Source organism: Ischnura elegans, chromosome 9 (assembly GCF_921293095.1).
Source record: "Ischnura elegans chromosome 9, ioIscEleg1.1, whole genome shotgun sequence".
Taxonomy (NCBI): domain Eukaryota; kingdom Metazoa; phylum Arthropoda; class Insecta; order Odonata; family Coenagrionidae; genus Ischnura; species Ischnura elegans.
In genome coordinates this window covers 91,160,878-91,188,487 of record NC_060254.1, presented here as the reverse complement: position 1 = coordinate 91,188,487, position 27,610 = coordinate 91,160,878, and the positions used below count along the sequence as shown (strand labels likewise).

The window sequence follows — 27,610 nt, the reverse complement described above, 5'->3', positions numbered from 1 at the left end:
GGTGACGCCAGAGCCATCTGGAGTAGATATCCCAAATTGTAATCACTAGTGATGGGCAAAGTCGATCATTTTAGTGATTCAATCATTTTGACTCGAGTCACATAAGTGATTCAATCAATTGATTCAATCACTATGATCGAAAAGACTCAAAGGAGTCAAGATTGAAAAGACTCAAAAGGAATCATGATCGAAAAGACTCAAAAGGAATCAAGATCGAAAAGACTCAATCAATGGATGTAATAAATCACTTTGAATAATCGAATAAATACTGCCTCATCTGCGAAGAGCATTGGTAACGCTGATTGCTATCCATATTATCATTTCATATATTATTTTAATTGTGAATTCCTAGATGAGTAAATTAGATTGCAAAAATGAAGGAAGCAGTGTCATGAAAATATTTGGGAAGGCGAAACTGCCACAGTTTCTTAACACTAATAAAATAATTTCTAACTATAGTTGATCAAAATATAACACAAAATACACCACACACTATGCATGAATCTGATCTGCAGGATAATTTTATGAACGGCACAATAAAATATAATCAGCTTTAACTTCTACTTCTTAACGTTCTCCTACAGGAGTCATCTTAATATTTTCCTTTTACGTGTATTGGTGTTATTAATACTGATAACTGCTGGAAAACATTTAAGAAAAAGATTACACAAGTATTCAGTTCTTCATAACATAGTATTTAATTTTATCACAACTATTTCTGCCCTGACGAAAAGAGATTAAGCATCGGTCGTTCCAAATTTTGAATCAAACCGGAAACCGAGATGATTGATATGAAACCGGAAGTCGGAGTGATTGATGATTGATGATCGACTTGTTTAACGAAATGAATCATGAGTCATTTGATTCACCTAGTGATTCAATCTTTTTGATCGAATCGTTCATGATCGACCCATCACTAGTAATCACGGGAGTGCAATCAACGGGATAAGGGGATAAGAAGGGGTTCTTTGTGATCGACGTACTTGCGAAGTAGATAGTTTATAATTTAGGGTCCGTTGAGCCAAAAACTGTTGTGATGGAGCAAAGAGGACAGTTTACGAATCGTTTCAAGAAACAGTAGAAGTTTTTGCGGTATCCAAGAAAGTTTGTGATGAAGAAATTTTTGAGTGCCATCTTGTCAATGGAGCTGTCGTAAATAACAAACCTTAATTAGGGTCATTTTGATCATAGATAAAATATAGTGGTTGTAAGCACGTTTCCCATCCTGCTGAATATAAGTTAACGAAGGTTCGTACGCTTTGCAAACGCTTATTTTGCATGTTGTGTAGAGCATGTGATATAGTACAGTGCCTTTTTCATGTTCCTGATTTTGTTAATAAATATATTTTTGTTAGCTTTATCGCCAGACGACTAAAGTTCCTAATATTATAGCTTAACCATTTTGATATTGTGGGGTTTTACGCGTGACTCATGGGGCGAATTTTGGTGCATGAGGATTGTTTATTCAATAATCATTTATTGAAGACGAAGTTTTATAATTGCCCCTACACCTAATTGTTGCGGTGTGAATAAGGACGCGTAGTGATATAATTGTATTTAAATTTTGTTAGTAGCAGTATCTTTCGTGTTGGAAATCCAGAAGGAAGTTCAATTTTGGCATGAACACCATTGAAACCTAGTGCGAGGAATCGACCACAACTGCCCAAATTTGGAAAAAGAGTTTAAAAAAATCATTTTATTGTTATTTATCAGGTAATAGTGGGTCCAGTAGAGCAAGGCAACTCTTTTGTTTAGCTGGAAATAACTCGCAATTGCCATGAGGTAATGGCAGTGTTGATTTCACTATTGTTACTCATTTCTACGCTTCTATTTCCTTCTCTTCTTTGTTTATCCTGAAGCGCCTATTCTCTCCCTTACTCTCCTTGGTGGAAACCATTGATTGGCGATTTGATTCTAAATCGTAATGCTCTTCTAGCCGAGATTAAGGTATGACTTCTCTGGGTATGCGATCCATTGAAAGAATCAGTCACTTAGTAGAATTGTAACTGGCCAGTAGAAAACTGGTAACTGATGCTCATCAACATAGAGGAAGGGGCAGAAGTGTTTTGGGGTATATATTGAGGATAAGGAAGTAAGATGACAGGCATGAGTAGACAGTAGTGAAATAAAAAATCTGCCGTTACTTCTGTTGGAGAACAGTGACTCTATGTCCCTGAATGCTGAACAGCACTCAGTGACTTAGAGTTTACTTATGCAACATTTTTGAAGACAAATATATTCTTTGTTTGGGATGGTATTTCTATAGTTCCTGTACCTATAAATCACATAAATTTGTTTTTGTTTTAAAGAGCAGGGGTTGTTATGCTCTGTCCATCTTGGCTTGAAATGAGATCTCTGTCTGTTTGGAAAGCAGGCATACTTGACGGCTCTGCTTCTTAGATTTATCTGGCCGTTACGTTCATGATACCAGGCAGGGTATGTCAGATTAATCTGAGTGTGATTTGTAAACATATCTTTGCTTCCTAAATAGACACACTGGTGGTAGAGCTACACTATAAATATTTATAATTGAGATGAGTGGGTGTAAGCAGGTGTATTACAAACCTCAATAAAACTCAAAGCATCAAGGCATATTATGTACAAGATGGGCATTCACATAAATGTCCCTTTACTGTAGAAAATAATTTTGTTGTGTTTATGTTAAGTTATTAAGTATTTATTGTGAGTAATATTTTTGTGAATCATAATATTTTCTATACCTGAACCTTGTTGATGTGCATCATACAAGTGTTTGCATGATTTGTTTTGATCAGTGATTGTCAGGGGCTATCTGGGGTGAGTGGGGGCAGTAGGCTGGGGCTCATGATGAAGCTCTCCTTACCAGGAAATTTGGGGGTCCTCTCCCCAGAAGATTTTTGGAAATTGCTTGCCCATTGATGGATTTTGGCACTATTTTGACTCTTAAAAACCATACAAAAATTAATAAAAAAATTGAAATTTTGAAGTAAAATAATATTGTCAAAAGTGAGAATTTCATACCTTATGAAATTCAATAATGTATTGTGGTTTTATATTCTATTTAGTGAATTTGTTCCTTGAAAATGTTCTAAAATCTATGAAAAAATTCTATAATAGCCTTTTTGAGTAACAATTACAAAAAAGCATCAGGTTCACTTTATTCTTCCTACACCTTTATTTTATTTATTTTTGATATGGCTTTTTTACGTTGATTAAGTTGCAAATAAAGCAACTAATTAAAATGAAGACGTATATTTGCAAGAAAAGCTTTCATTCCAGTAATCTGAGGGTGTAAAAAAAAAAAAAATCATATATGCTCCACGGTAGACATCAGTGTTGTGGGGTTGGCTCGGATGACCTTGCCAGACCACTCCTGGTGATTGTATAGTGTGTGCAGTGTCTACTGGGCTGATCAATATATATGATAACAATAATCAGTGCCAGTGGTTTTGGTGCCTCCCTAATTCATGTCTATCTCTCTATCTCTTCTCCAGATTGACTCTGTGTGGGCCTGGGCCCCCCCGCCGTCTCCCACGCCTCCGCCCCCATCGAACCCTCCCCCCTCCAACCCATCGCCCCCTCCCCCAGCACCCCCCATTCCGTCTCCGCCCTCGTCGCTGCCCTCCCCCCCACCTCCCCCTCCTTCTCCCCTCTCCCTCGGACCTGCCTCGGGTCTCTTCGCCTCCGTGCCTCCCCTCACGTCAGGGGGAGGAATAACTCCGCCCCCGTTGCACCTGCGAATCTCGCCACCCCTGCCCCCGGCCTCACACCACCAACCCCCCTGCCCACGGCACCAGCCATCGTGCCGGGCATCAGGGCAGCTACCAGCGCCAGTGCCCCTGCCGCCTCTGCAGCTGCCCCTCCGCTTGGGGCGCCTCTCACAGAGGCACCCAACGCCTCTGTCTTCATCTTCCTCATCAGGCTGCAACCGTGGTGGTATGGTCACTTCATTGATGTTCAGAATGCACGAAAACCATATTGTGCTTTGGCATTGCATACAGTTAGTCCTAATTTAATTTCATTTACTGCTGTTAGTAATGGGACTACAAGGAAAATGATATCGCATGAGGCATGAAGTCTCTTTGAAAAACTTTAGGCTAGCCACTATTCTAGACTTTGTGGGAACTCCTCTTCCAAATTTTTGGGTGAATTTTCTGTTAAATTTATCAAACTGAGTGGAAAATTGTTCAAGTTGTCTGAAAGTTCTGGATTAGCTGGGTTTTTCCTAAAGATGTTTGAGTAAAATCTCTGAAAAGAGGTTTAAAAAATAATTCGTAATCAGTTTCATGCTTAAACTGTTATCACTTGGTGTATTAAATTTTTTATTGTCCTTCTGGGACATTGGCAATGTAGGAAAATCAAATAACCTACAACTGTTCAGTTTACTCCATCATGGATGAGGAGAGTGATGTGAATCCCCATTCATTTTAGGGTAATTTGATAACATTATTATGGTTGCTTTGAATATTATTTGGAAAAAAATAGTCGCTACTGGTTTAGGCTCATTATTACGAGGTGTGTCCGTAAAATAAGTTCCACGAATTTTTTTTACATCAAAAAACTGGTTTAATTGCAAAGAAAAGTACATTTTTGGAAAGTTCAGACTTTCTTTTATTTTTCTGCATAATCGACGTTGCGTTCTATGCACTTCTGCATTCGAGGCACCCACTTCTTCAAACCAGAGTCATAGAACTCTGCCGCCTGTCCGTGTAGAAAACTAACAACCGCGTTTTGTACCTCTTCATCTGTCTGGAATTGGGTTCCGCCAAGGTTTTTCTTCAACTCGGGGAAGAGATGGAATTAATTTGGTGCTAAGTCTGGGCTGAAGGGTGGGTGAGACACCATTTCCCATCCAAATCTTTCGATTAGGGCTGTGGTTCGATTGGTGGTGTACGGTCGGGCGTTGTCATGGTGAAAACGCACTCCTTTTGTCAGCATTCCTCTTCTCTAGTTCTGAATTGCACGTCTAAGATTTTTCAAGGTCTCACAGTACCGGTCAGCATTGATTGCTGTCCCGCGAGGCATAAAGTCGCTCGACAATATGCCCGTTCGATCCCAAAAAACGCTAGCCATGATTTTCCCGGCAGACAGGATTTGTTTGAACTTCTTTGCTCTGGACAAAGAAGGGTGCTTCCACTGCTTCGATTGCTCCTTTGTTTCCGGTGTGGTGTAGTGTACCCAGGTCTCGTCACCAGTAACAATAGTGTCCAAAAATGCCTATTCCAATGTTCTGTGAAAAGCGAAAAATTTTTGGGCCGTTTCAACCCGCTGCCGCTGGTGGTCTGCAGTGAGCATTTTTGGCACCCATCTTGAGCAGACCTTTGACTAGCCTAAATGTTCAGTCAAAATCTTGTCAATTGTGGTTTTGCTGACCTCCGGAATCTTTCGCACAGCTCCCGAACTGTAATCTGTCGATCTTCAAGCTTTTCTGCTCCGACTTTGGCAATTGTTTCGTCGCAAACCGATGGCCGTCTTGCACGGGCTTCGTTGTGGACGTCTGTTCGGCCATTTTTAAAGTCCCTGACCCATCTGTGCACCATCCCGGAGCTCATACACTTTTCTCCATACACTTGACAAAGTTCTTCGTGAATTTCCTTTGCCGATTTCTTCTTAGCGGCCAGGAAACGAATAACAGACCGCAACTCGCAGCTGGCGGGAGACGCAAGAGGAAGCTCCATCGCTGACGGCTGATGAGTCAAGACTAAATGTCGCAGTGACGCTGGCTTGGTGAGGGATTGGAGTGGGGGAACCAAACAACCTGCCTTTGTTGCCTGGCCGCGCATAGAAACGATCCTAGTGCCAGCGGCAGCTCGTGGAACTTATTTTACGGACAAGCCTCGTAGATAATTTCATAAAGGATTTGGAATTACGGAAGTGCTTTAATTCTTGTAATTTCATGAATCTCAAAATCTGGCTTGCAAACACCTTCTGAAATTTGATGTGAGTACATCACCAACACACTCGTCTTTTATTTTTAATTTGTTTTACATGTCTGATGGATATCTGCATGGATGGATGGATCGCACATGTCACGAGTTGGTTTAGCTATCAGCTAAATTTATGCTGTGTGTCAAATGCTCTATTTTTTACCTTTTATGTACCTTCATTTTTATTTTGCTTATTCTAATGTACAAGGTGCATTCAAGTTCTAAGCCCTTTGATTTTTTTCTAACTGGCTACTCACCTGAAAATTATGAAACTGGTGTTACTTGTTGATGTAAGTTCCCTCCAGATGTACACATTTTTCACAATGTTGATGCTATGATTCCATGGCCGTGGTGAAGGCTTCTTAAGGTGTCCATTGTGACCACTAGAAAATTGCCTTGATAGTTTTGGTTTGCTGTCATTCTATGTTCTGCCTTCATTAAACTATAGCACATATATATGGACACACTTTTAGCTCATCCATAACTTCTCCACCATATGTCTCCTTCAGCTGTCGGTGAATTTCAAATGGTGTCACACCATGAAAATTCAGAAAATGAATGATTGCACACTGGTTGTGTAAGGAAAGCGTCATCATTTCAAGTATCTAAAACGATTCTCATAATAGACGCTGCTGAAAGAGTTCTATCTGTCTTACTGTTCAGCCATCTAAGTCACTTATTGACAAAGAGTGCAAACTCCTATTAAAACAATACATGTGTTTCTATTTGTTTCCAGTCTGGAGAAAAATAATTAGAGGCCTCACAACTTGAATGCACCTCGTATATCTAGGATAAGTGCATTGAGCCATTTGTGAAAGTTTTATCAATTATGTCTTTGCTCTGCCCAATACACAGCGGCTGTGAGGATGGGGGAGATGGTGCTGGGTGAGCAGCCCCTCTCACCGGCTCGCCTCGCTCACACCTCAGAAAAGCATCCCAGAGGCACACTCACCGAGCTGAATGTCTTGCGTAGGCACAGGGAGCTGTGCGATGTGGTGCTCAACGTTGGCAACCGCAAGATATTTGCCCACCGGTGAGTTTTTCCCTTCTATTAATAACAATATGAAGTCTAATTCTTCACACTCTTTTCGTTGCATTCTTAATAGGATACCTGAAAGGGAATCGTTTACCATATGTTGGCGTTGTTTTCAAGTAATGGTTTCACTACTGATACATAGTTTTATCCACAAAAAAATCCTTCCATATGACTTTTTTTTGCAGTAATAGAGTCAGATCTCGTTTTGAAATTAATTATTTATTATAATTGCTTCTTTATGCAGGGTAATACTGATTTAAATGATTTTAGTGTTTTCTCTATTGTTGATGGTTGCATCTCTTTGTGGTCCTGCTTGGAAATCAGCAATTCATTTATATTTTGCCTGACAACTATCCATTGATGGTTTTAAATATTTTCATCGGAAAATGGGAATGAACAAAATGACCATTGGTAATCTGCATCATGTCATTCTGGGAGCTGCCGCTGAAGCCATTATTTTAATGCCTACTTGCAGTGTCATCCTATCAGCATGCAGTCCTTACTTCCGAGCCATGTTCACAGGGGAATTGGCTGAATCACGACAAACAGAAGTTACCATTCGTGACATCGATGAAGCTGCCATGGAACTTCTTATAGACTTTTGCTATACATCTCATGTTGTAGTTGAAGAGAGCAATGTGCAAACACTTCTTCCTGCAGGTATGATGCTATTGGCATTATTTTTATGGACAGTAATTGCCCTTTGTTGGAGCTAGAGCTGAAAGCAATACGTGATAGGCTTAACAAAATGTGAGGAATGCAAAAGATGCTGATTTTAATATTGAAATTCATTATTCACTTTTTATTTTTTTACCATTTAATTTTAAACTGTGTTGCAGTGATGCTTTTGTATTCCAAAAATGTAAATTATGTCATGGATATAGAAGACTTTTCTCCACAGCAAAATTTCAATTAAGTCTTGTTCTCCATATTACAGTTCTAATGAATATCATGAGGTGTATATCCCTATAATTCTTTAAAGAAAATTTCTATAAAATTTTCATTCAACTAATGACATCAACTTCATTTGCAGCATGTCTTCTTCAGCTGGCTGAGATTCAAGATATTTGCTGTGAGTTTCTTAAACGCCAATTGGATCCATCGAATTGCTTAGGGATTCGGGCATTTGCAGACACACATTCTTGTCGTGAATTACTGAGGATTGCTGACAAATTTACTCAGCATAATTTCCAGGAGGTAAGCAGATTACATGTACAGCAGACTACCGATTATCCAGGTTAATAATGGGGAGAGGCAGCACAAATAATCGGAAAACACAAATAATTCAAACTTTCACTTTAATTTCTTGTGATTTTCAAAATTTACGCTAGTCAAACAATCTATTGTTGTTTATGCACAATGTCTATTTTTTGAGGTTACTTTCCGGACGCTATGCAGGACTCATTGAGAGCTTTCTTTTCCTGACCGCGATATTTTTAGCAGTGATAACATGATTGTGCTCATATTCCTTCTGCTCCATATGACACCTGGGTTCCGAAAACCATGCATCTGTGTCTGCAAGGTTTAGAAAAGTGATTTGCACGAAAGGTAGTTTTCAAAACCACTGCGCGACATCAGAAACTACACTTTCAGGCACCATGCTGCATAGTGGCATATCGTATAAGCTGGTTGGGATGTAACTACTGCAGTACACTGATCTATGATCACTGAACATGATCGTGCACCGTGGTACTTGGAAAACAGGAATAAAGAGCTCTCGTGAAGGCATCTGGCACGCCATTGTGCAGCAATGGTTTTAGGAAACCAGGGCTTATGGCAAACTACGCAGTCTACTCAGGCAAGTGCCTCGTTATGACTCATGCTACCTCTACTTCCCTTACCCCTGCTGCCTACACCTGTTCTATACCCTTCCTCTCCAGTTTTTGACCTTGACTAGACACGATGTAAACATGCCGGAGTGCAAAGAAATATCAAGATTCCCCTGTGCCGTATTCAACCGCATGTGAGGCCACGACAATGATTCCACATTTGCAATATGAAATATGCATCTAAAAATTATAGAATTTTTTTTATAAATTTACGATTTGCTAGCCGTTGAAGGATCTTCTAAAATTAATCAAGAGTTTGTTTTCCCGCTAATCGGCATCTGCCATGCTCGAGTAAATGTCCAAGTAAACTTTTAATACTCCTTGTCTGCAAGTAAATAAAATTATTCCATTTTATGAAAGGAAATATAATGGAAATAATCCTGGTGTAGAGTGTAAACTCATGCACAGGTAATCTACAACATGGATAAACCACAGCCGGATATTCGGGAGTCTGCTGTAGTTGATAAACATGTTTTTTTAATATTGCTTTTAATGTTTAATGCTAATAAGTTTACAACATATTGTGCGTAATTTTAATGATTCACATATTTATCAAAATATTTTATATTAGTTCCTTATTGTTGAGTTGTTATTTTCCAAATTATTTTGATTGTACTAATTTATATATTGCTATGTCTGTTTTACTTTAGGTGATGGAAAGTGAAGAGTTTCTGCTGCTTCCTGTGGTGCAACTAGTGGACATAATCTCAAGTGATGAATTGAATGTTCGTTCTGAAGAGCAAGTTTTTAGTGCAGTAATGGCGTGGGTGAAGTACAATGTGTCTGAGCGGAGGCAGCACTTGGCTCAGGTGAGACAGAATTCATTCATCTGTGTTTTTGAATGGAGCATTGAGTTCTTACTTTTAGCCTTTGGTCTTTTATTTAAACCAAATATATTACACTTTTGACTGTGAATTTGCCAAAATTCTGCTCATTTGTGTGGCCGAAATGTTTTCTCCAAGTGTCGTTTGTTTCATCATATATTCTATCTTTTGGTTCGAAAGTTTCTGATCATCTTGTTTATGGACTACAGTTGACTCTCATTATTACGAAGTTCATGGGACCGAAAAACCGGAGGTTCATAATAACTACGTTCGTATGAATGTTTCTTTTAGGAATCATCTGAAAAAATGGTACATAATAAACGCGATTAAATTATGCGGAAATATATATAAAAAGGAAAATTTGTTTCAGTTTCTCAACGGGAGAATGTGGCATGACGTAATCGAGGGTTGATATCTTCCCGAATACATTAAGTCCTAAGTACGAACTAGATGCGTTCCAAAACCTTGTTCCTAAGTTGATTAACCTATGGGCCGGCCACCAAGAGTGGTCCGATGTCAGGCAGAATGGTCTAGGTCGGGGCAGCGTTGCTAGGTAAGAAAGGGAAACGCCTACAAAGGGCTCCGTGAAGAAAGAAGCCGGAAGGGATGACAAGCGTGAAGAACCCAGAGGAAGAATCGCTTGTTTAGGTGATTCGAAGAAAGGGCTTGTTTCGATGGATCAGGCTTATTTCGGTGCTCTTTATGCATTTGACAACGTTGTATGAGTAGGCGATGGTGTGAGGTGCGTTTGGGGTACAGCGATTGGCTGTAAACTGTGCTGGTGCAGGGGGGTTATCTGCCCCTCCTATTATGCTGTCATCAGGCTGATCAGACTGTATGCAAGGAATCGAGGAGTATGGTTATCCGGCAGTATGCAACAATGCATAACAATTGTGTGCTAACTCACGATTGTGACGAACTGATCTAGCTGGGTGTGCAATGCAGTCGGAGCTGAAAAAATCGCTCTCCACGGTAAGGAAGAACGAGCGAAACGCTGAACAGTTCCTAACTTCACACCGGATTCAATGATACTTCGTCCAGATTATGCCCAGAGTGCAAGTTCCTCTAAGCTGCACAGCAATGGCAAAATCAAAAGGTGCCAAATTTGAAATTTTTGAATGCTGGTATCTCTGAAAGTTTGTAACTCGAATGTGTGTAGGAAGAGGTCTAACTGTACATCAAATTTACGAGCTGTAATAATGATAATAATGATGACCTAGTTTCTATACGAGAGGATAGGAGTTATACATCGTCTGAGGTTACCAATGCATGCATGAGGCACAGAGCTCAGGGAAACATGTCTTAATAATCACCTATTAAAACTGGCTTAGGTCGGAAAGTTTTCTTCGGTTGATAAGGTATTAATAAACCTTTTTTAAGCCAAGCGCTACCAGCCAGCAAGGTACTCAGGTACCCGCTAGCATCCTGCGTCCTATCAGCGCTCAGAGCCTCGATCAAGGTCACCTCACAAGGCGGGAGGGGGAACCAGAAATGCGTCGCACGGACTTTTTCCCATCATTCCTACTTACGCGTCGTGTTTTCGCACGCTTGAAAATTTTCACTTTTCATTTAATCGCGAAAAATAGATATCTTCATTTAAAAATCTAAAAGTGTGAAATACGTACTCCAGGAGTAATAATCTTTCGATTTAGGCAATAAAAAAATAATAGGAAACCACCCTATTGCTGGTGATGCCTGCGGTGTAAATCCGAAGTTGTGGAAGATAGGACTGCGATCCTAAGTATCTTAAGAAACATTCCCCGTGTGATGTAACATAGACGAAACGGAACTCTTTTACAACCTACTCCCCTACAAAATCCTTGCAGTACGAGGTATTTCTTGCAATGATGCTTCTATAGGTAGGTATTGCACCTTGACGATGGTGTAGGAAGTATGATACATTGATACTCAACGTAAATTGTCTAGATGGACGTATTTATTCTCTGTTGCGGTTACAAGTAATTGTCACGATCACAATGTACTAGTCGTACTGGCACTCTCTTCCGTCACCAGGGTGGCTGAGCCTCCCCTGTTGGGTGCTTGAAGAACTCACAGAACAACTGACTTTCGTTTGGTGCCATGTCGTATATATGTGAAGAGCTGGTGCTGCAATTTTAGTTTTTTTAATTTAAAAATTCTGCATTCCTTTTTTATGTTTCGCAGTAATTATTGAGAATGTTAAGTTAATAAATTCATACTAGTAAGTTTTTTTGGCCTTAAGGTCCATCGTATGCCTTTCCGTTTCTTTGCTGCAAATGTTACCCATGTGAGTTATATTCGTCGCAGTTTCTTGCATCTTGCTTTTGTTTTACTTTAGTGACATCAGCATTATATTTTTTCGTGAAATAATATCACGTTAATATCTTTTCTTATATTAACAATAAATTATAATTAATTTTGGAGGAGAGTACATTTTTGGTTGACTAGTTAATCTGTATCTACAGATTGGCAAAAATCACCTCAGGGTGTATGACTATGAGTGTTGTCATTTTATTTTGAGTGTTTGGCTTAAATAGGAATGTGTTTGGGAAGATGCAGCAAGAGAAAAACCAGGGTTTACAGTGAAAATTAATTCTGGGAGTAAATACAAGTTGACTCTAGGCCATACCATGCAAGACATTGCTGAGTCATTGGTGTCCCCACAGTGTCCAGTACTTTCATCGCCTCATGGTTGCAACTAACATTACCTTCTCAAAAACGACAGCAGGGCAGGTGATAGTGCAATGTGGTATGCTTACGTTATTCTCATTTTGTCTCTTGTTTGCAATTCTCATGAGCTTTTGAGTGTGCTATCCTAACATTGAATACAGAGGACGAGTTGGCATATGATGCCAGCAGATGTAAGGCTAATGCCACAACTTTGAAGGCCAAGTTTTTCTCTCTAGACATGTTTCAAGAAATAATGGTAGCTATTCAGTGGCAAAACTTTTATGTAGTCACCAGCAAGTACACACAAGGTAGAAAAATTCCCAAGAAATAAATCCTTTGCCTTCGACTGGAATTCAAATCTAGAGGCCCAAAATTAGTGTTTATTGTAGTTTTCTTGTGCGATCTTACTGTAATAAATATTTGCGGTATTGAGAAGGATCCTTTGAGGTCAAAAGTGGCTCTAAGTGTACACAAGTGTACTGTTAGTATTTCTACTGATGTCATGTATGTTTTTCTCAGGTGCTACAACATGTGAGGCTACCTCTTTTATCACCCAAGTTTCTTGTTGGTACTGTTGGGTCAGACTTATTGGTTCGGAGTGATGAAGCATGCAGGGACCTTGTTGATGAAGCCAAGAATTATTTGTTGCTCCCACAAGAGAGGCCTCTCATGCAGGGTCCACGCACACGCCCACGCAAGCCCACGAGGCGGGGTGAAGTGTTGTTTGCTGGTAAGTTTATGAGCACCTTTTTCCTCCTTTTTCGTGTAGTCCTTTTAAAATCCAATTATTTCTCTATTTCATTTTTTAAGGTATGAAGAGTTAACCTTTGCTACTCTTCCTCTTGATTCTTAGTCTACGTTCTCATATACTCTAGTTTCATGCTCTTTTTGTCAGCATAATGATGCTCTTGCCACATGGATTTTGATGTTTAAGTGTAACCGTTGAAGTAATTGGAGCTATTTCATGCTTAGTCATGGAAGGACCAACACACTAGTGAAGAATTTATTGTAACTGTTGCATTAAAAAATTTTCACAACCATAAAGTAACCCTTAGAATAGTTTTAGCAAGTAATTGGTAACTTGCTGCGAAACACATGTCCTAAACATGATGAAACCTGTGGATGTGAACTATTTTCCCAGTTCAAATGCAATGTGTGCCAATTTTGGCTTTTTCAGTTTGTCTATAATAAATATTTGTTGAGATAAATCCCCAGTATAATATTGGAGATATCTCCCCAATATTTAAACATGTCAGGCTTTCCAAGTCTCCTTGTCAGCACAGATATTATTTTACTGTAATTCATTGTGGTTGTCATCGATAGTGTTGAGGTTAAGTAACAGAAATACAGTTGTTAGAGCGTAGGTTTCCGCGGCGATGGTTTGATCTCTGCATTTCTCCAGGGTTTTCTTCCGCGTCAGATTGTTGGTTGACAACAGTTTCGCTGGCTATCCTGCCAGCGTCTTCAGGTCGAAGGTGGTGTAAAGAGTCACCTTCGACCTGAAGACGCTGGCAGGATAGCCAGCGAAACTGTTGTCAACCAACAATCTGACGCGGAAGAAAACCCTGGAGAAATGCAGAGATCATACGTTAGAGTTGTCATGGAAATGCTATAAATGATTCTGATGTTGGGGTGTGGAATGTTGTTTGTGCTCAATTTTAGTTCATTAGTGTTATTTATGATTGTGTAGGAGGCCTGAGGATGACGCAGTGCGTCGAAACCATGGTCGTGATTAAATAAATATTTATGTGGAAAAACAAAGTTCATTTTGATTCATCATTGTATTGGAGAGAAATATCTTTGTGAATTGTAATAAGAGACATTCTTCTATCTCAGTTTCTCCAATGGTCTTCAAATATTAAATTTGAAGAAACCATAATTAATTTATATTTTTGACTATTGGGATGTACATAAGTATTTTTTTGGGGTTCAAAGTGCCTACCAATGCATGGTGATCTGCTAATAATTGGGAATTGAAATTTCTGAATATAATTTAAATTGTTTTCCATTCCCTCATACCTGTATTGTGTCCTTGATTATTTTCCGTTTACAATGAAGGTGGATTTTTTAGGGAATGTTTTACTGATATTATTTTTTCGTTGTAGTTGGAGGTTGGTGCAGTGGAGATGCCATAGCATCCGTTGAGAGGTTTGACCCGCAAACAGCTGATTGGAAGATGGTTGCCCCAATGAGCAAGCGTCGCTGTGGTGTTGGTGTTGCTGTTCTGAATGACCTCTTGTATGCAGTTGGTGGACATGATGGGCAGTCATATCTGAACAGTATTGAGAGGTATGTATAGTCTAATGAGCAATTTTGTTTTCTTGACTTTTGAAGTTTTAGATATTGGGAAACATTATTTTAAATTGAAATTTATTGGTTTTAATTGGTTATTTTATAGCCAAACATATGTGTTTTTTTTGCTTAAGTGGTGTTATTTATCCCTGAAATGATGAGTCACTTGACCAAAACACTTACGTCATGAAGACTTGTGTGGGTTTTTTTAATTCAGTCTTCATGATATTTAGGCATTTTTGCTTAATTTCTTTTGTTGCAGTTTTTATTGTTTTTTTTTAATGCTTTTAAACGTATCAAATACAAAACTGGAAAAGGTAGTGGCTTTATGTTCTCAAATACTTGTAGTTAATATTCCTACAATCAATTTGCATTTTCCTATTAAGAAATCTCTCTCGATTGTGTCTCATGGGAGTGAAAAGAGGAAGTTAACTCTATTCCCTATTCAGACATGCAAAGCAGATTAATATTCATGGTAGGCTATTGACAATGTAATCATAGGGAAGAAAGGAGAGGTTACACTGATACAATAAAACCTCTTTACATCGTAATGGAGGGGACCAAAATTTGGGCAATTTGATGGATGGAAGTTCACTATAGAGAGGTTTCAGTGGTAGGCACCATTTTTCCTTATCCTTTGGAAATGAAAGGCACTAATGTCTATAAATCATTATATTTGTGTGTTTAAGAAAACATGCATGCATTAGTGAACATATATTTACTATTTACAGTAAAACCTCACCTTAACGAACTCCCGCTAAACGAAGAACTCCGTTCAACGAACAAATGCTATTGGTCCGGCCAATTGCCTATGTAAACACATTAGTGAAAAACCCCGATGAACGAACTCCTCTTTTACGAAAACTCCCGATCAACGAAATGAAATTTCGGCGCGATCGAGTGAAATTCACCTCCCAATAACCAATTTTTCCGGTTAAATTTTTATTTTCATATGAATAATTCAATATTCGTAGCGTTGGAGGGCAAATCAGAGACTTCCACTGAATAAGCCAATCAGAATCGTCATTATTAACCGTAACCATAGCCTTCCGTCGTGTGTTTCCGCCGACCCCAACTCGCGGCTCGCGGCGAATTGCGAAAAATGTTAATGCTGACTTTCGTAAATAACTCAATGTCCCAATATTTACACGCTCAAAGATATGATATCTAGAGCTATGTACTTCGATCGCATTCTTTTGACGGTTGTTTAAGATACTTTACAGAATTACAACGCGTAAATTCCGAGAAGCATTTTTTTCACTCGCCGCCATCTTGGATAACTTCTTTAAAATTTAACTAAATTACGGAAGATACAATGTGCGCGCTAGAAGATGAAAGCCAAAATTTGCATCTCTTAATTATCTTTAATATATGACTCAGTAGTTACTCTTGTTTCATTCACATTGTTTATTTCAACATCATCTAAAAAATAGGAGAAACTTTTGCATTTGCCGCAATCTTGGATAAAAAAACATTCGCACTTAAGACACGAAAGCCAACATTTCCCATTGATCTAGACGTTACTTGAATTGAGTGCTTTATACTAAAGGTCAGTCTCTGTCTGTTGGCGATTGTAGCGATGTCCTAACGTGATGTGAAGCGGTGTTGATTTTCTCCTGAGAAAAAGGTTTGCGACGGCCGTCAATTGTTGCATGAAGAAGACGACACAGTCTAAACATGCCATATTTAGACTGGGCCAATGGTGATGCCTCACCCCTGAGGTAGCAGCAAAAATCCATGAATGACAGCGGGATTAATTCAGCGGTGGTTGGCGGGAGTTGATGCACTCATGGGGAAAGTAGATTTCTTCCTCGATCGCTGCACGGGCCCAAACATAGGACTAACAATAAAAAATGTGCGTGTTATTTTCTTCCCCCCAACTGCAATAGCTAAGTTGCGACCTCTCGACCGAGGGGTCATTTCTGCGGCAAAGCGGCATTACCGTCGGATTTTAGTGGAGTTTTTGGTTTGTCGAATGGATGTAAGGGATCGGCGAAATTGAAGAGGACCATTTTGCAGGTAATGCAAGGGCTTTGCAAAGCTTGGAAGCGTGTCGCACCTGTCACCATATTTAGTTATTTTGCAAAAACCGGGTTTGCAGTCAACAGCATCATTATCGTGACTTATTTTACTTCAAGAACTCCTGCATGAGGCCTTCCAAGCTGTTTTCTTATCGGGAGTTGTCAATCCGGTTTGCAGTCAACTGCGACCACGCGATGGAGAGTGATGACAAAAGCCGTGAATCCTGGCAGGGTCTCTCAAAAGTCATGAATATTGAAGGGTCGTTTGATGAGTTCACTAGAATAGACTCAAATTTCGTAATCCGCGAAGCCAGCGAACTGAGGGTTGCAGAATATAATTTCTCGAAAACTCATTTTTCAAAATCGTGACGTATTTTACTTCGAGAACTCCTGCATAGGGCCTTTCAAGATGTTTTCTTATCGGCAGTTGTCTACCCGGAATGCGATGGAAATGATGCTAGTACAATGAATTATTTACGAAGCCCGCGACCGCAAATATTGCTATGGAGTATTCTGGATTCGACTACTACAAAGAAATGCTGCCACCCACTGAGCTTTAATGGGTCGACGAAAGTCGCACTCGCGCCGTTATGGTAGAGCGATCTTAATTTCATGATGAAGCTATAATTGGCGCTGTTACTTTAACTTTAAATTAGTAATGGTCAAATCTATCGAATTCTTAATTTTTCAGTGTAAACTTCGCGAATACATGTACTCTATTTCAAATATTGAGAATAAAGGGATGGCCTCGCACTCACCGCTACGTTGCATACATTTTTGAAAACCGATGAAAAAGCACGCGAAGTGATTGAATAATACGAACTGAGGCTTCCTAAATGTGGTCTATTGCCCGCGATTTGCATTGCAGCTGAAGAAATAAGCACTGTTTTGAAGTATGCGAAGGTAGAATGAAGATAACGCATGCAGACTTGCGTCTATTTCCGAGCCCCTAGAATGATGCAACGTGCGCATCACCTCCGGGGAACGAACTCCCGATCAACGAAACGGCAAAATTTCGGTCCCTTGAGTTTCGTTTAAGAGAGGTTTTACTGTATTTTTATCAGAGAGCAAGCGCTATCGTGTGACTTTTACTTTGATTCGAGAGGAAACGATGTTATCTCTCTTAAATCAACAGTCACGTATAAATATTTGGACAGTTGGATACCTTTTTTTATTTACTGTTAGGTATGCTCTCATATTGAACAAAATGGCAACAACTAATGATTTACGTGAAAATTCCAGCATAATAAGGTATATGAGAAAAAGAGTGAAACATTTACTGCTGAAAATGTCATTCCATGTACGTAATCACAGCTGCATTAATGGTCTCCTGTTGTCTAGGTGCGATTTGTGGTGGTAGCTAGGTTGTCTCGGGGGCATCTTTTTTGTATGATAAGTGGAGGTTTTACGAGATAAAGAGGTTCAATACGAAGAGGTTTGCCTATAAATTTACTGGTAAATCTGATGGGACCGTAGGGGTGGTATGAAGTATGAAGGTTTATGATGTAAAGAGGTTCACTTCATAGAGGTTTCACTGTATTTTGTTTGTACAAAAAAATTTAACTGTCAACATTATACTCAAGATTTAAAAAGCCTACGTTAACTTCAGACTTCTGAACCGGGGAGGATTCAGGAAAAGATCTTGTTCATCCTATGGGGTCTAAATTCTCTCTGCTTGTAGGTAATTTTATACTTTGCCTCTGCCCTTTCTTCATTACCCTCAGTTTGAAAAAACTTTTCATTTGGTTCAGGAAGGCCTAAGAAGTCAGGAATTCAAGTTTCAGGCAATTCAATTTTACCACTCTGGGTTTTAGCTTTAAAAAAAAACTACATTGTCTTACCCATCAAACACCTGTATTTTCTGTTTTAGTTGATATCCAGATGAGGTTAATTTTTCAGTTGCATAAATTTTATCGTTAATAGCTTCGTTTTTTTAAGTGTTAACACACACATTACTAGGCCTGTAGCATATAGTAAGCTTGAGTTTTTTTTGTTTCTTCTCAGTATTTGATTCCATGCTTGTGCCTAGTTGTGTTTATCATTGGAAGTAAACATTTTTCTTTTCAGGTATGACCCACAAACTAACCAGTGGTCATGTGATGTGGCTCCCACTACGTCATGCAGAACAAGTGTAGGTGTGGCTGTCCTTGATGGGTTCCTGTATGCTGTTGGAGGACAGGATGGCGTTCAGTGCCTTAACCATGTTGAGAGGTGGGTGTACTCAGAACAGTCTTTTAGTTTGTTATTTTTGTATAGAAAATCAGCATGCCTATTAGAGAAGGAACAATTACCAATTTTCCTTCTAATATATATTGTCTCCCTTCCCCTAATTGTTGAGGCGAGAATTTTAGAAAAAAATCTCCTCTATCTGTCGAAAAATTTTTTAACCCGGGTTTGAAGACTATAACAGAACTAATGGCTAATGCGAAAGCCTTTAGCTATCATACATATTGTAATCCATTTTGTCAATACGTAGCCATTGAGGAATCGAGTGACTTCACACAAATAAATGTCATCTTCGAAAATAGTTTGCATTTATCGGCATAAGATCAAATTACTCCGGGGGTATGAGTGATTAACCTTATTGAATTGAAAGTCTCTTCAATGAAGTTGCCACCTCTCTGGCGACAGTATTTCTTCTGATGCCTCATTGGGTTTGTTTCTGAGATTCTATTTATGTTATCTCCCTTTAGATCTGAAGGGCTACAAATAGCGGTCTTAAATAATCTCTTTATTTGTACTATTATTTTTGAGTCCCACTGACTCATACTCAGTGACAGACAAACTGGGTTTTCCCCTTTTGCAAAGGAGAGTGAGCCTCTGACTGGACATCATTACACCTCCATTTCCATTTCGACTTTCGGCAGTCCAGGATTCTTATAATTGGAAATAAATGTTAAATAATAACGACTTCCTAACAGCTTTTATAAAGGTCATTAGTTGATTTGAGCATTAGTGGATTTGTAATGATGAACTCTAGAGCACGAAGATGGTCCAAGCAGTAATTTTGTGGAGTGCGTGGATTGAAAAATAATGAGTGAAAAGTAATGAGAAACATAATGCATTTGCATCAATGACTTGATGAGCATAATATTAGTTTCTTGAGTATTACGAAAGCTTTTGCACTGTAATCCCATTTCAAAGGGCGTGGTGAAATTGTTATTAGGAACAAAATATATAAGCTTTTTAATGTGGTGTGCTGGTTATGAAAACAAATTAGCAGTCTTTGAGGCATTGGTCTTATAACTTAACTTGGTCTTAAAAGTGATGGAATTTTTCAATGGATAATAGTGCCAAGTAATCCTGGAAGCTAAGATTTTCTATGTGTTTTGCACTCATGGTGTGCACCTGAATGAATTTATAATCAAGTAAGTAGTACCCATTGTTTTAGTTGATGCTTTTCAATGCATTCTCTTTCAATAAATGCATTTGAAATTAATTCACTGTTGTTTATATGATGTGGAATATGTGAAAAAATTCTATACATAACTCTTTTCGTTGGAAAATTTTTTAAATGGGAGAAATACTTGTTTCTATGCTGTAATCCCTGAGCTGATAAACTCAAAAACCAGAAAATTTTATTGCTCTTCTATTTTCAAAGGCTGGATGTTTTATGTAAGAAGACCAAAGTACTTGTTTTTCACTGTCTATCTGATAAAGTGGACTATAATGCATCTTTATTCTTCATTATTTTGTTCTAAAGAGGTAGCATGTTGACTTCGCACTAAAAAATTCTTCTGCTCAACAGAATGTTTTGCAGTAAAGAGGTTCATTCTACGGAGGGTGAAAATACATTTTCCTTATGGGAGGAAAATCAGAACCTAGTTTTGGGAGGACATAATGTTCTTAAGAGGTTTGAAAGTATATGTGCTGATGCTCCTATGTGTATGATTTTGCAGTCCATATGGATTCATAGATCAGCATTCATTAAGCTGTATTGAAATTATGTTTTTTAGCCTTGTAATTTCTGATTTAAATACTTATGACATTATTTATTTCTGTTTAGGTATGACCCTAAGGAAAATAAGTGGACCAAGGTGGCACCAATGACAACAAGGCGATTAGGAGTGGCTGTGGCTGTGTTGGGAGGATTCCTTTATGCCATCGGTGGATCTGATGGGCAGTGTCCTTTAAACACAGGTATGTGCAGTCTTAGAAGTGGTCACATCCATCAATATGCCATCTGGTGTAATTCATGTGCATATGATAATTGTGTCATTTGTTAGAATCAGTGTGGAGTTGTGTTGATAGATTCATATCAGTTAGTTATGATGTCTCTGGCTTAAATTTGTTGATGAATAGCGTACGTACAAAATTTGGGAAGATAACGTCAAGTACTATGTAATCACTTGTACTCGCTTCGGGAGTACACAGTAAAATCCTGAGTTAAGGTTTTTCATGAGGGACAACACTTTAAACACCAACTGTGGAAAATGTGGGAAAACAGTAATTGAGAACCTATGTATATTTGAGGTTTTAGAGCTTTTAATGATAGGAAAGGCTTTCTATGAATAAAAACATATTTGTATGCCACTAATACGTGTTTCATAGAACAAAAAAATTGCATCAGTTGAATGTGCTCTTCCCAAAGGAGGTTGGAATTGCAATCAATGCCTTTCATTTTTTTTATGAAGGCAACTTCCCCATTACCTGCATTTACTCAATATTTTTGTACCAATAGCTTGTATGTTTTTTATTTACTTTCTTTGGTCAAGTCTGGTCACCTTATAGATTGAATCCTTATTGAATTGTTGAAGCACAGGCTTGTCTGACATTTACCATACAAATCTGGTTCCCCCATGCTCTGTAAAGGTTACACATGTAGCAACCATCTTGCTGCTATTCTATTATTGACCATTCAGTGTCTACACAATGCTCATGGCAGTCAGTTGATGTTGAAATCTCTTAATGTCTTGTTAAGCAGTGAGGATATTCAGGGAAATGATCTTTTTACCCTCAGATAACCAACCCCTCTCAAAATGGATGTCTTATTTATGGCTGATTGTATGTAAAACATTTCTTCAATATGGCTTGCAGTAAATGTAATTAACTGTCTACAGCTGCATATTTGCTTGTCAACTATTAAAAAAATTCAACATTGCAAATAAATTGGTGACTGTAAATACTCGGGAAATCGGAAATGATTTTAATCTACAAGGAATTATCACCCCTTTCAATGAATATTACAGTTTTACATTTTCATTGTTCACCTAAATTTATTGAAGACACCCTGTTGATAATGAGTAGGCTCATGCTGTTTCGTTAAATATTGCAATGAGGTTATTTCTTTTACTGGGTCCCGTGATTAACAAAAAAGCTCACAAATACTCTAGTGCATTAGTGAAAGCAATTTCTGCCCTCGCTCAGAAAAGGAAGAGCAGAGTGATGGTGCAGCCTACACTTATGGGCAGCAATGGAATTTGATTACTTCCTGCATCGTGGACGTTCAGAAACTGATAAAATCAAGGGAAAGCTCCCTTGAAACTGCCTTCCAGTAAAACCATATTTGATTTATCTTTTTGTTTAATCCTGGGCAATTGATGCTCATCACGTCATTTAACATCATATATGCCATTGTATACCTGGTATTCCTTAGTTCCTATAGTGATGGGATGTGCTGGCCTCTATTATCACAAAAAAATGGCCATGCCTTAATCATCTGGCCCTTTTTTTGCAATGGTCAATAAATCCTGTGTGTTCTGTAGTCTTAGTAAGTATATTTTGCATATTTTTAAATCATGATCCTGATTTTTGCAGTGGAAAGGTACGACCCCCGTCAGAACAAGTGGGTAGCTGTTTCTCCAATGTCTACTAGACGCAAGCACTTGGGCTGTGCAGTTTTCAACAATGTCATCTATGCTGTGGGTGGAAGGGATGACTGTATGGAGCTGTCATCTGCGGAGCGTTACTCACCACATTCCAACTCATGGAGTCCAATAGTAGCCATGACATCTAGGCGGAGTGGGGTAAGTGCTGTGTTTCTGTTCTGTTTATCATAGTGCATATTAACCTATTGACCATGCTCCTGAGAAATATGGAAAGAAAACAGGCATTGTCATGTCACAATATTTTTGAATACCATGGAACCTTGCCACACTTGAGCACTCCTGTTAATTTAATGATTTTTGAAGATATTAACGTGATTTAGAATCTGTAGAGGTGTCTTCAGAGCCTAGCTCAAGGGTCATATTGGAATTGTATCGAGTTGTAGTGTTGCTGCACACATTCAGATATAGTCGTGATTCAAGGCTCATTCTTAATGGTGAAAATCCTCTGCTTCAGGCAGCATATTTTTGCACAATGGTTAACATCCATTAGTATGAAATGGAGGTTTATTTCTCTCTATTATGTCTTTGTGACAGGTTGGCCTTGCTGTTGTCAATGGGCAACTGTATGCAGTGGGTGGGTTTGATGGTACGGCCTATTTGAAGACCATTGAGGTGTATGATCCTGATCAAAACCAGTGGCGTCTTTGCGGGGCCATGAATTATCGCCGGCTTGGTGGTGGTGTTGGTGTCATGCGAGCACCACAGACTGAGAATTATTTCTGGTAATGACTTAGTGATATTTTTTGTGAAACTCGACCACTTCTAAAATTTTATGCCTGATTAACCCCTATCCTGGTTTTTTCATATTGAAGTGGTATTAAAAATTTGGTGTTAGGGTCAAGTTAGTCAAGTTTTTATCCTGGGAAATGAAAATTAGGAAATGAGCTGCAATAACGGTCCAGCATTTTACAGGGATATGCTATATGTAGAGATGGGTCGGTTCCGGTTCCCGGTTCTGCTGGTTCGTGGCCTGTGGAACCGGTATCGAGAACCGACCGCATAAAGTCAGTACTCTGGAACCTGCTTGGAACGGTCGCGAGGATTTGAATTTGGTGCCCAAAGCCAAAGTGGTCTACAGCGTAATGAAGGCCAAAAAGTGAAAAAGAAAGGATTTTAAAAACGCATGTATTACTTTCCAATTGAATGGCATCCACGTTTTTTTCTTTTGAGAGTTGCTGGCTAACACGCGCATTTACAGGTTTGTCAGTTTGCCGCTCTCGCCAACATTGTAGCATTTCCATAGCCGCGGTGGGTTCCAAATGAGCCGACTTTTTGCCTGCCACCGTCCACGGCATGGCGTCGTTCTTGCTACTTACCATTGATCTCAATGGATCTCTACAAACAAGGTGAATCACACTGTTGACGGCAGGGCACCCAATTCAATAAGGCCCAGCGATGGGCCGTCTACGGCATGAAATACATTCAATGCTACATTGGGACCGCTTTCTAGTATTGCCCCTTTCAGAGGGAACACCTATTCGCTGGCCTCCGTTCTTGTGAAATTCAGGCAGTTTTCAGATGAGAAGACTATGCAACGCTGTTAGCTGTGCTGTGGCGACTGGCGGAAAATTGTTTCGTATGAAAGTGGTCTTACGATTGAATCATGTACATATACAATAATTCTTCCACGTACGAGGAAGATACGTTCTGAGAACTTGTTTGTAAGTTGATAAACCTATTCAAGGTATCGAAAAGTGTTGTTACCCTGCAAAATGCAACACTGTACTACAATTTTGTGTTAGCTCACAGCCAATCAGTTTATCCATGGTGTCGCTATACTAGCATGTTGAGCAGTTTGTAGTTGAGGCTATAAGAACTGTGACGGTGAAGCATGGGAATAAGTTGTCCATTAAAGTAACAATTTTAGCTACTTCACAGAATACAGAATATATTTTGAACTGACTCACAAGTTAATACAAATTAACAGATGATATCGTCATATGTTGGGGGAGTTTCACCATTGATTCTTTAGCAAGGCCCTTCAAAATCAACATCAACCACTACTGTTTTCAGTGAATGCAACTACATACATTAAATACCACAAATGCGAGTAAAAAGTTAGTGCAATGTTTTCATTGCAGGTAACCCAGTTACTCCCCAACTCTGCTATTTATGTGCTGTTTATTTGCATTAATTAACCATTTTGGCATGGTCAATATGCCAGCTTGGCTGGGCAAGTGCTAATCCCTCGATAGAAAACTGCTTTTGCACAACATTCCCATCAGCCAATGCTTTCTCCTATATTGTATTTGACTGGCCTTACACATACTTTGATAGAAATTTGAAATTGCCTCCTTCATATTGGTAACCCTTTAGTTTCCATATTAAGTATCATATCCAGGGTCTGTTAGATGCTCTGTACCATTTTAGCATTTCTTGAGCTAAGAAAGAAACTAATTTGGCTATTCCCATAGCCTTAACCTTGCTATCATTGTCATATGCAATCAGTTATACGGATTAGTGTTAATGACTTGAGGGCAGATAAATTGAACATATAAATTGACTGTTTTTCATTGTGTCATGGCATCGTTCATATGAAAGGTATAAAATATTAAGGTAAACAGGAAGTGCTATAGGTTATCTGTGCATGCAATAATTCAACTTTTTAATGGCAAATATGTTATCTCAACTGCTATTGATCTTCCTATTGTAATATTTTTTTCCTGTCCTTCTAATATTCAAGTTCCCATATGCTCACTCCTGTCTGTCGATGTAAAATTTAATCATTCTCAATAGGATAAAATAAAATTACTTTGTTCCTTTCCACACTTTATTTTACACACAAAGTAATTTTTATTTTATTCTGTGACGAAGCAGTTCTATAAAGTAACACCTGAAACCGTGTCTTATAAACATTCTCAACTTTTTAGCAGCAGGAACTAGTTGCCATTTTATTTCCTACGCTAAATGTATCAATTGAGTGTTTTGACCGAAGTGTTCTCCTGTTCCTGTATATTTTTCCAGATAATCTTCATAGCCATGAGAGTTATTCAGCATGTGATATTGTTTTTTTATTTCAGCATTTTTTCTTCCTGTTTTGCCACACATGACAAGAAACTATGAAGTTCCCACACCTTGTCTCATTGGAGTGATTCTGTTTCCATGGGTACAGTGATTGGTGTTGGGAACATGTGTGGTCACCTTCTCACAGTACACCAGGTGTGATCTCATAAATGAATGTGCAAACATGGAACATAGTGAAAATATTGTTCTTCTCCTCCACTCAACCTGGTGCCCCCCCCTGGATTAATGGCGTACCCATATCCTGCCAACTGAAAATGACTGACCGGCATACCTCTTCCCCTCTTCAGAGTCATGAGTGTTCTTCGGTTGTTTTAATGGTGTGGTGGTGTACCTTGTGCAGTATTTTGTGTAAATATGTCTTCAGATTGGTGCAATTGTGAGTGGCTCATTAGTCATCCAATCAGTTTCCCATCATCTCTCATAAGCCGTCTTCTAATGGATTTATTTATGTGAAGGATGGCCTTTCATTTACAGCAATGTGGCTTGTAGGGTTGCAGAAGCTCAAAGTTGCGTTGTGTCCCTCCTGGCCAGAATTTGATCTCTTTTGAGGAACTGTTTTGATCATCAAAGTTGGCCATCATTCGGGGAATGTGAATTTAGTGCAATGATTTTGGACCAATTAAATCTGTGTGTATATAATTACTTAACATTCCCACTGCCGAAATCCTTAACCTTACTTATCTCGTTAGGTACTGTAGGTGCTATAAATATTGTCCTCTGCTTGTACACTTCTGCTGTCTAAGCCTTAATATGTACGGTGGACGGACTCAATTGTAGCTTAGGCATAATTATGGAATTATTTGGTGGGAAGATGTGAAAATTCTATTTTCATCATCTGACTATACTGAATATATTTGGCATTGTGATATTTTTAAGTGCTTTTGTGGCTGATAGCAATTTTAATGCTCAAAATTGCAGCCAAATGTGCTTCTATTTGTGTTCAGGCATTTTCTCCTGAGCCAGATTTACGTTATCCCCATTCAAGTGGAGACTTAAAATGTTATAAAAATAAATGGGGTTCTCATCTTGAGACTGGCATACCGATACTAGTATGTGGTCCTGCTATATGTTTGTTTTGAAATTGGAAATTGAGGCTCTCAACCCTTGTAATTTCTTCATCTGTTGTTTTATTTGATGCATTTTGGTATCTTTCCATTATGGTTAATGGAGAAACTCACTCACAAATTACAATTTACGGTGGTGAAAATTGTTGATTCTGAAAGATAATTGAGTGCTACATTACTTGTGAATAAAGGAAATCATTGTTGGTCGTATGGTTATTTATAATTCCTTTTTAGTTATTTATCTTCCTTTTCCTGCCTTTAGAAATAATTTTTTCTGAGTAGTCTTTGCTCCTTCCGGCAATTGGCTAGTTTTAGGAAGGAATACCATTCAATTATACACCTTCAAAAATTCACTGGCTTTTGCTTGCTTTTAAGATGAGTCTTCAGCATTTTTCAGTATTTTAATTTACTGCATTTCTGCATCTGAGAGGCATTCTTTTTCAGGTAAATTATATTTTAGACTGGGAAATGTTTTCTTTGTGAAATATACCCTACTGCTAATCTGGGGGAAAATATGGGGAATAGATCCGTTTTAGTGCCACAGCAGATTATGAGATCTTTGTAGAGTAAAAAGAGTTTGTTGCTATTTTGAAGAGAATAGGGTGCCTAATAGTCATAGATGCTTATTGCTTGTACTAGAGAGCATTAGAACTCCCTGTGGGTAGGGGAATAGAGAATACTCCCACAGTATCCCTGCTTGTCGTAAGAGGCGACTAAAAGGGTGAGGAAGTGATCCTCTGGCTTGTTGAGTAAGTTTATTGCATTAATATGCAAGAGAAAGAAACCTTGTTGGGTTCGAAAAAAATTAGCCAGAATATTAGAACTGAAAGAATTACTGGACATCCCAGGGCCAGTACCTCGATGAAAGCTGCTTTTCATATGGTGGGGCGTCACTGGGTTTGGTTAGGCAAATGATCAATTTAACGCAGCATATCCAGCCCATCTAAGGAAGGACAGGATGGATTAGTCCTGCAACTGTTATAGTATATAAACCAAACGAATACGTACTGGCAACTGTTGATCAAACAGGAGTACACATATTTTCCGATATTTCAATCAACTGATGGCTCTAATGATGTAGAAAGATAGAAGGATATATTCTGTGAAGTAATGACAATCTGATTCTGAAGGAGTTAC

The 27,610-nt window shown here is 38.8% G+C and overlaps 1 protein-coding gene across 1 annotated transcript; it reads left to right on the top strand.

Moving 5' to 3' along the window:
- The first annotated feature begins 3,587 nt into the window (after positions 1-3,587).
- On the top strand, positions 3,588-26,696 carry LOC124165224 (kelch-like protein diablo). The gene is made up of 12 exons (XM_046542513.1): positions 3,588-3,915; positions 6,762-6,939; positions 7,418-7,602; positions 7,976-8,139; positions 9,422-9,580; positions 12,764-12,974; positions 14,350-14,533; positions 18,625-18,768; positions 20,564-20,697; positions 22,315-22,523; positions 22,920-23,107; positions 25,406-26,696. Exons 2-12 carry the CDS (start codon positions 6,773-6,775, stop codon positions 25,446-25,448), a joined length of 1,788 nt encoding a protein of 595 aa, XP_046398469.1. The 5' UTR covers positions 3,588-3,915; positions 6,762-6,772; the 3' UTR covers positions 25,449-26,696.
- Positions 26,697-27,610: the final 914 nt, after the last annotated feature.

Excerpts from the sequence above, each read along its gene's own strand:
- LOC124165224 (XM_046542513.1), top strand. The coding sequence starts at position 6,773 with ATGGGGGAGATGGTGCTGGGTGAGCAGCCCCTCTCACCGGCTCGCCTC. Across the intron at positions 8,140-9,421 it reads CTCAGCATAATTTCCAGGAG|GTGATGGAAAGTGAAGAGTT; the intron begins GTAAGCAGATTA and ends GTTTTACTTTAG. Across the intron at positions 14,534-18,624 it reads TATCTGAACAGTATTGAGAG|GTATGACCCACAAACTAACC; the intron begins GTATGTATAGTC and ends TTTTCTTTTCAG.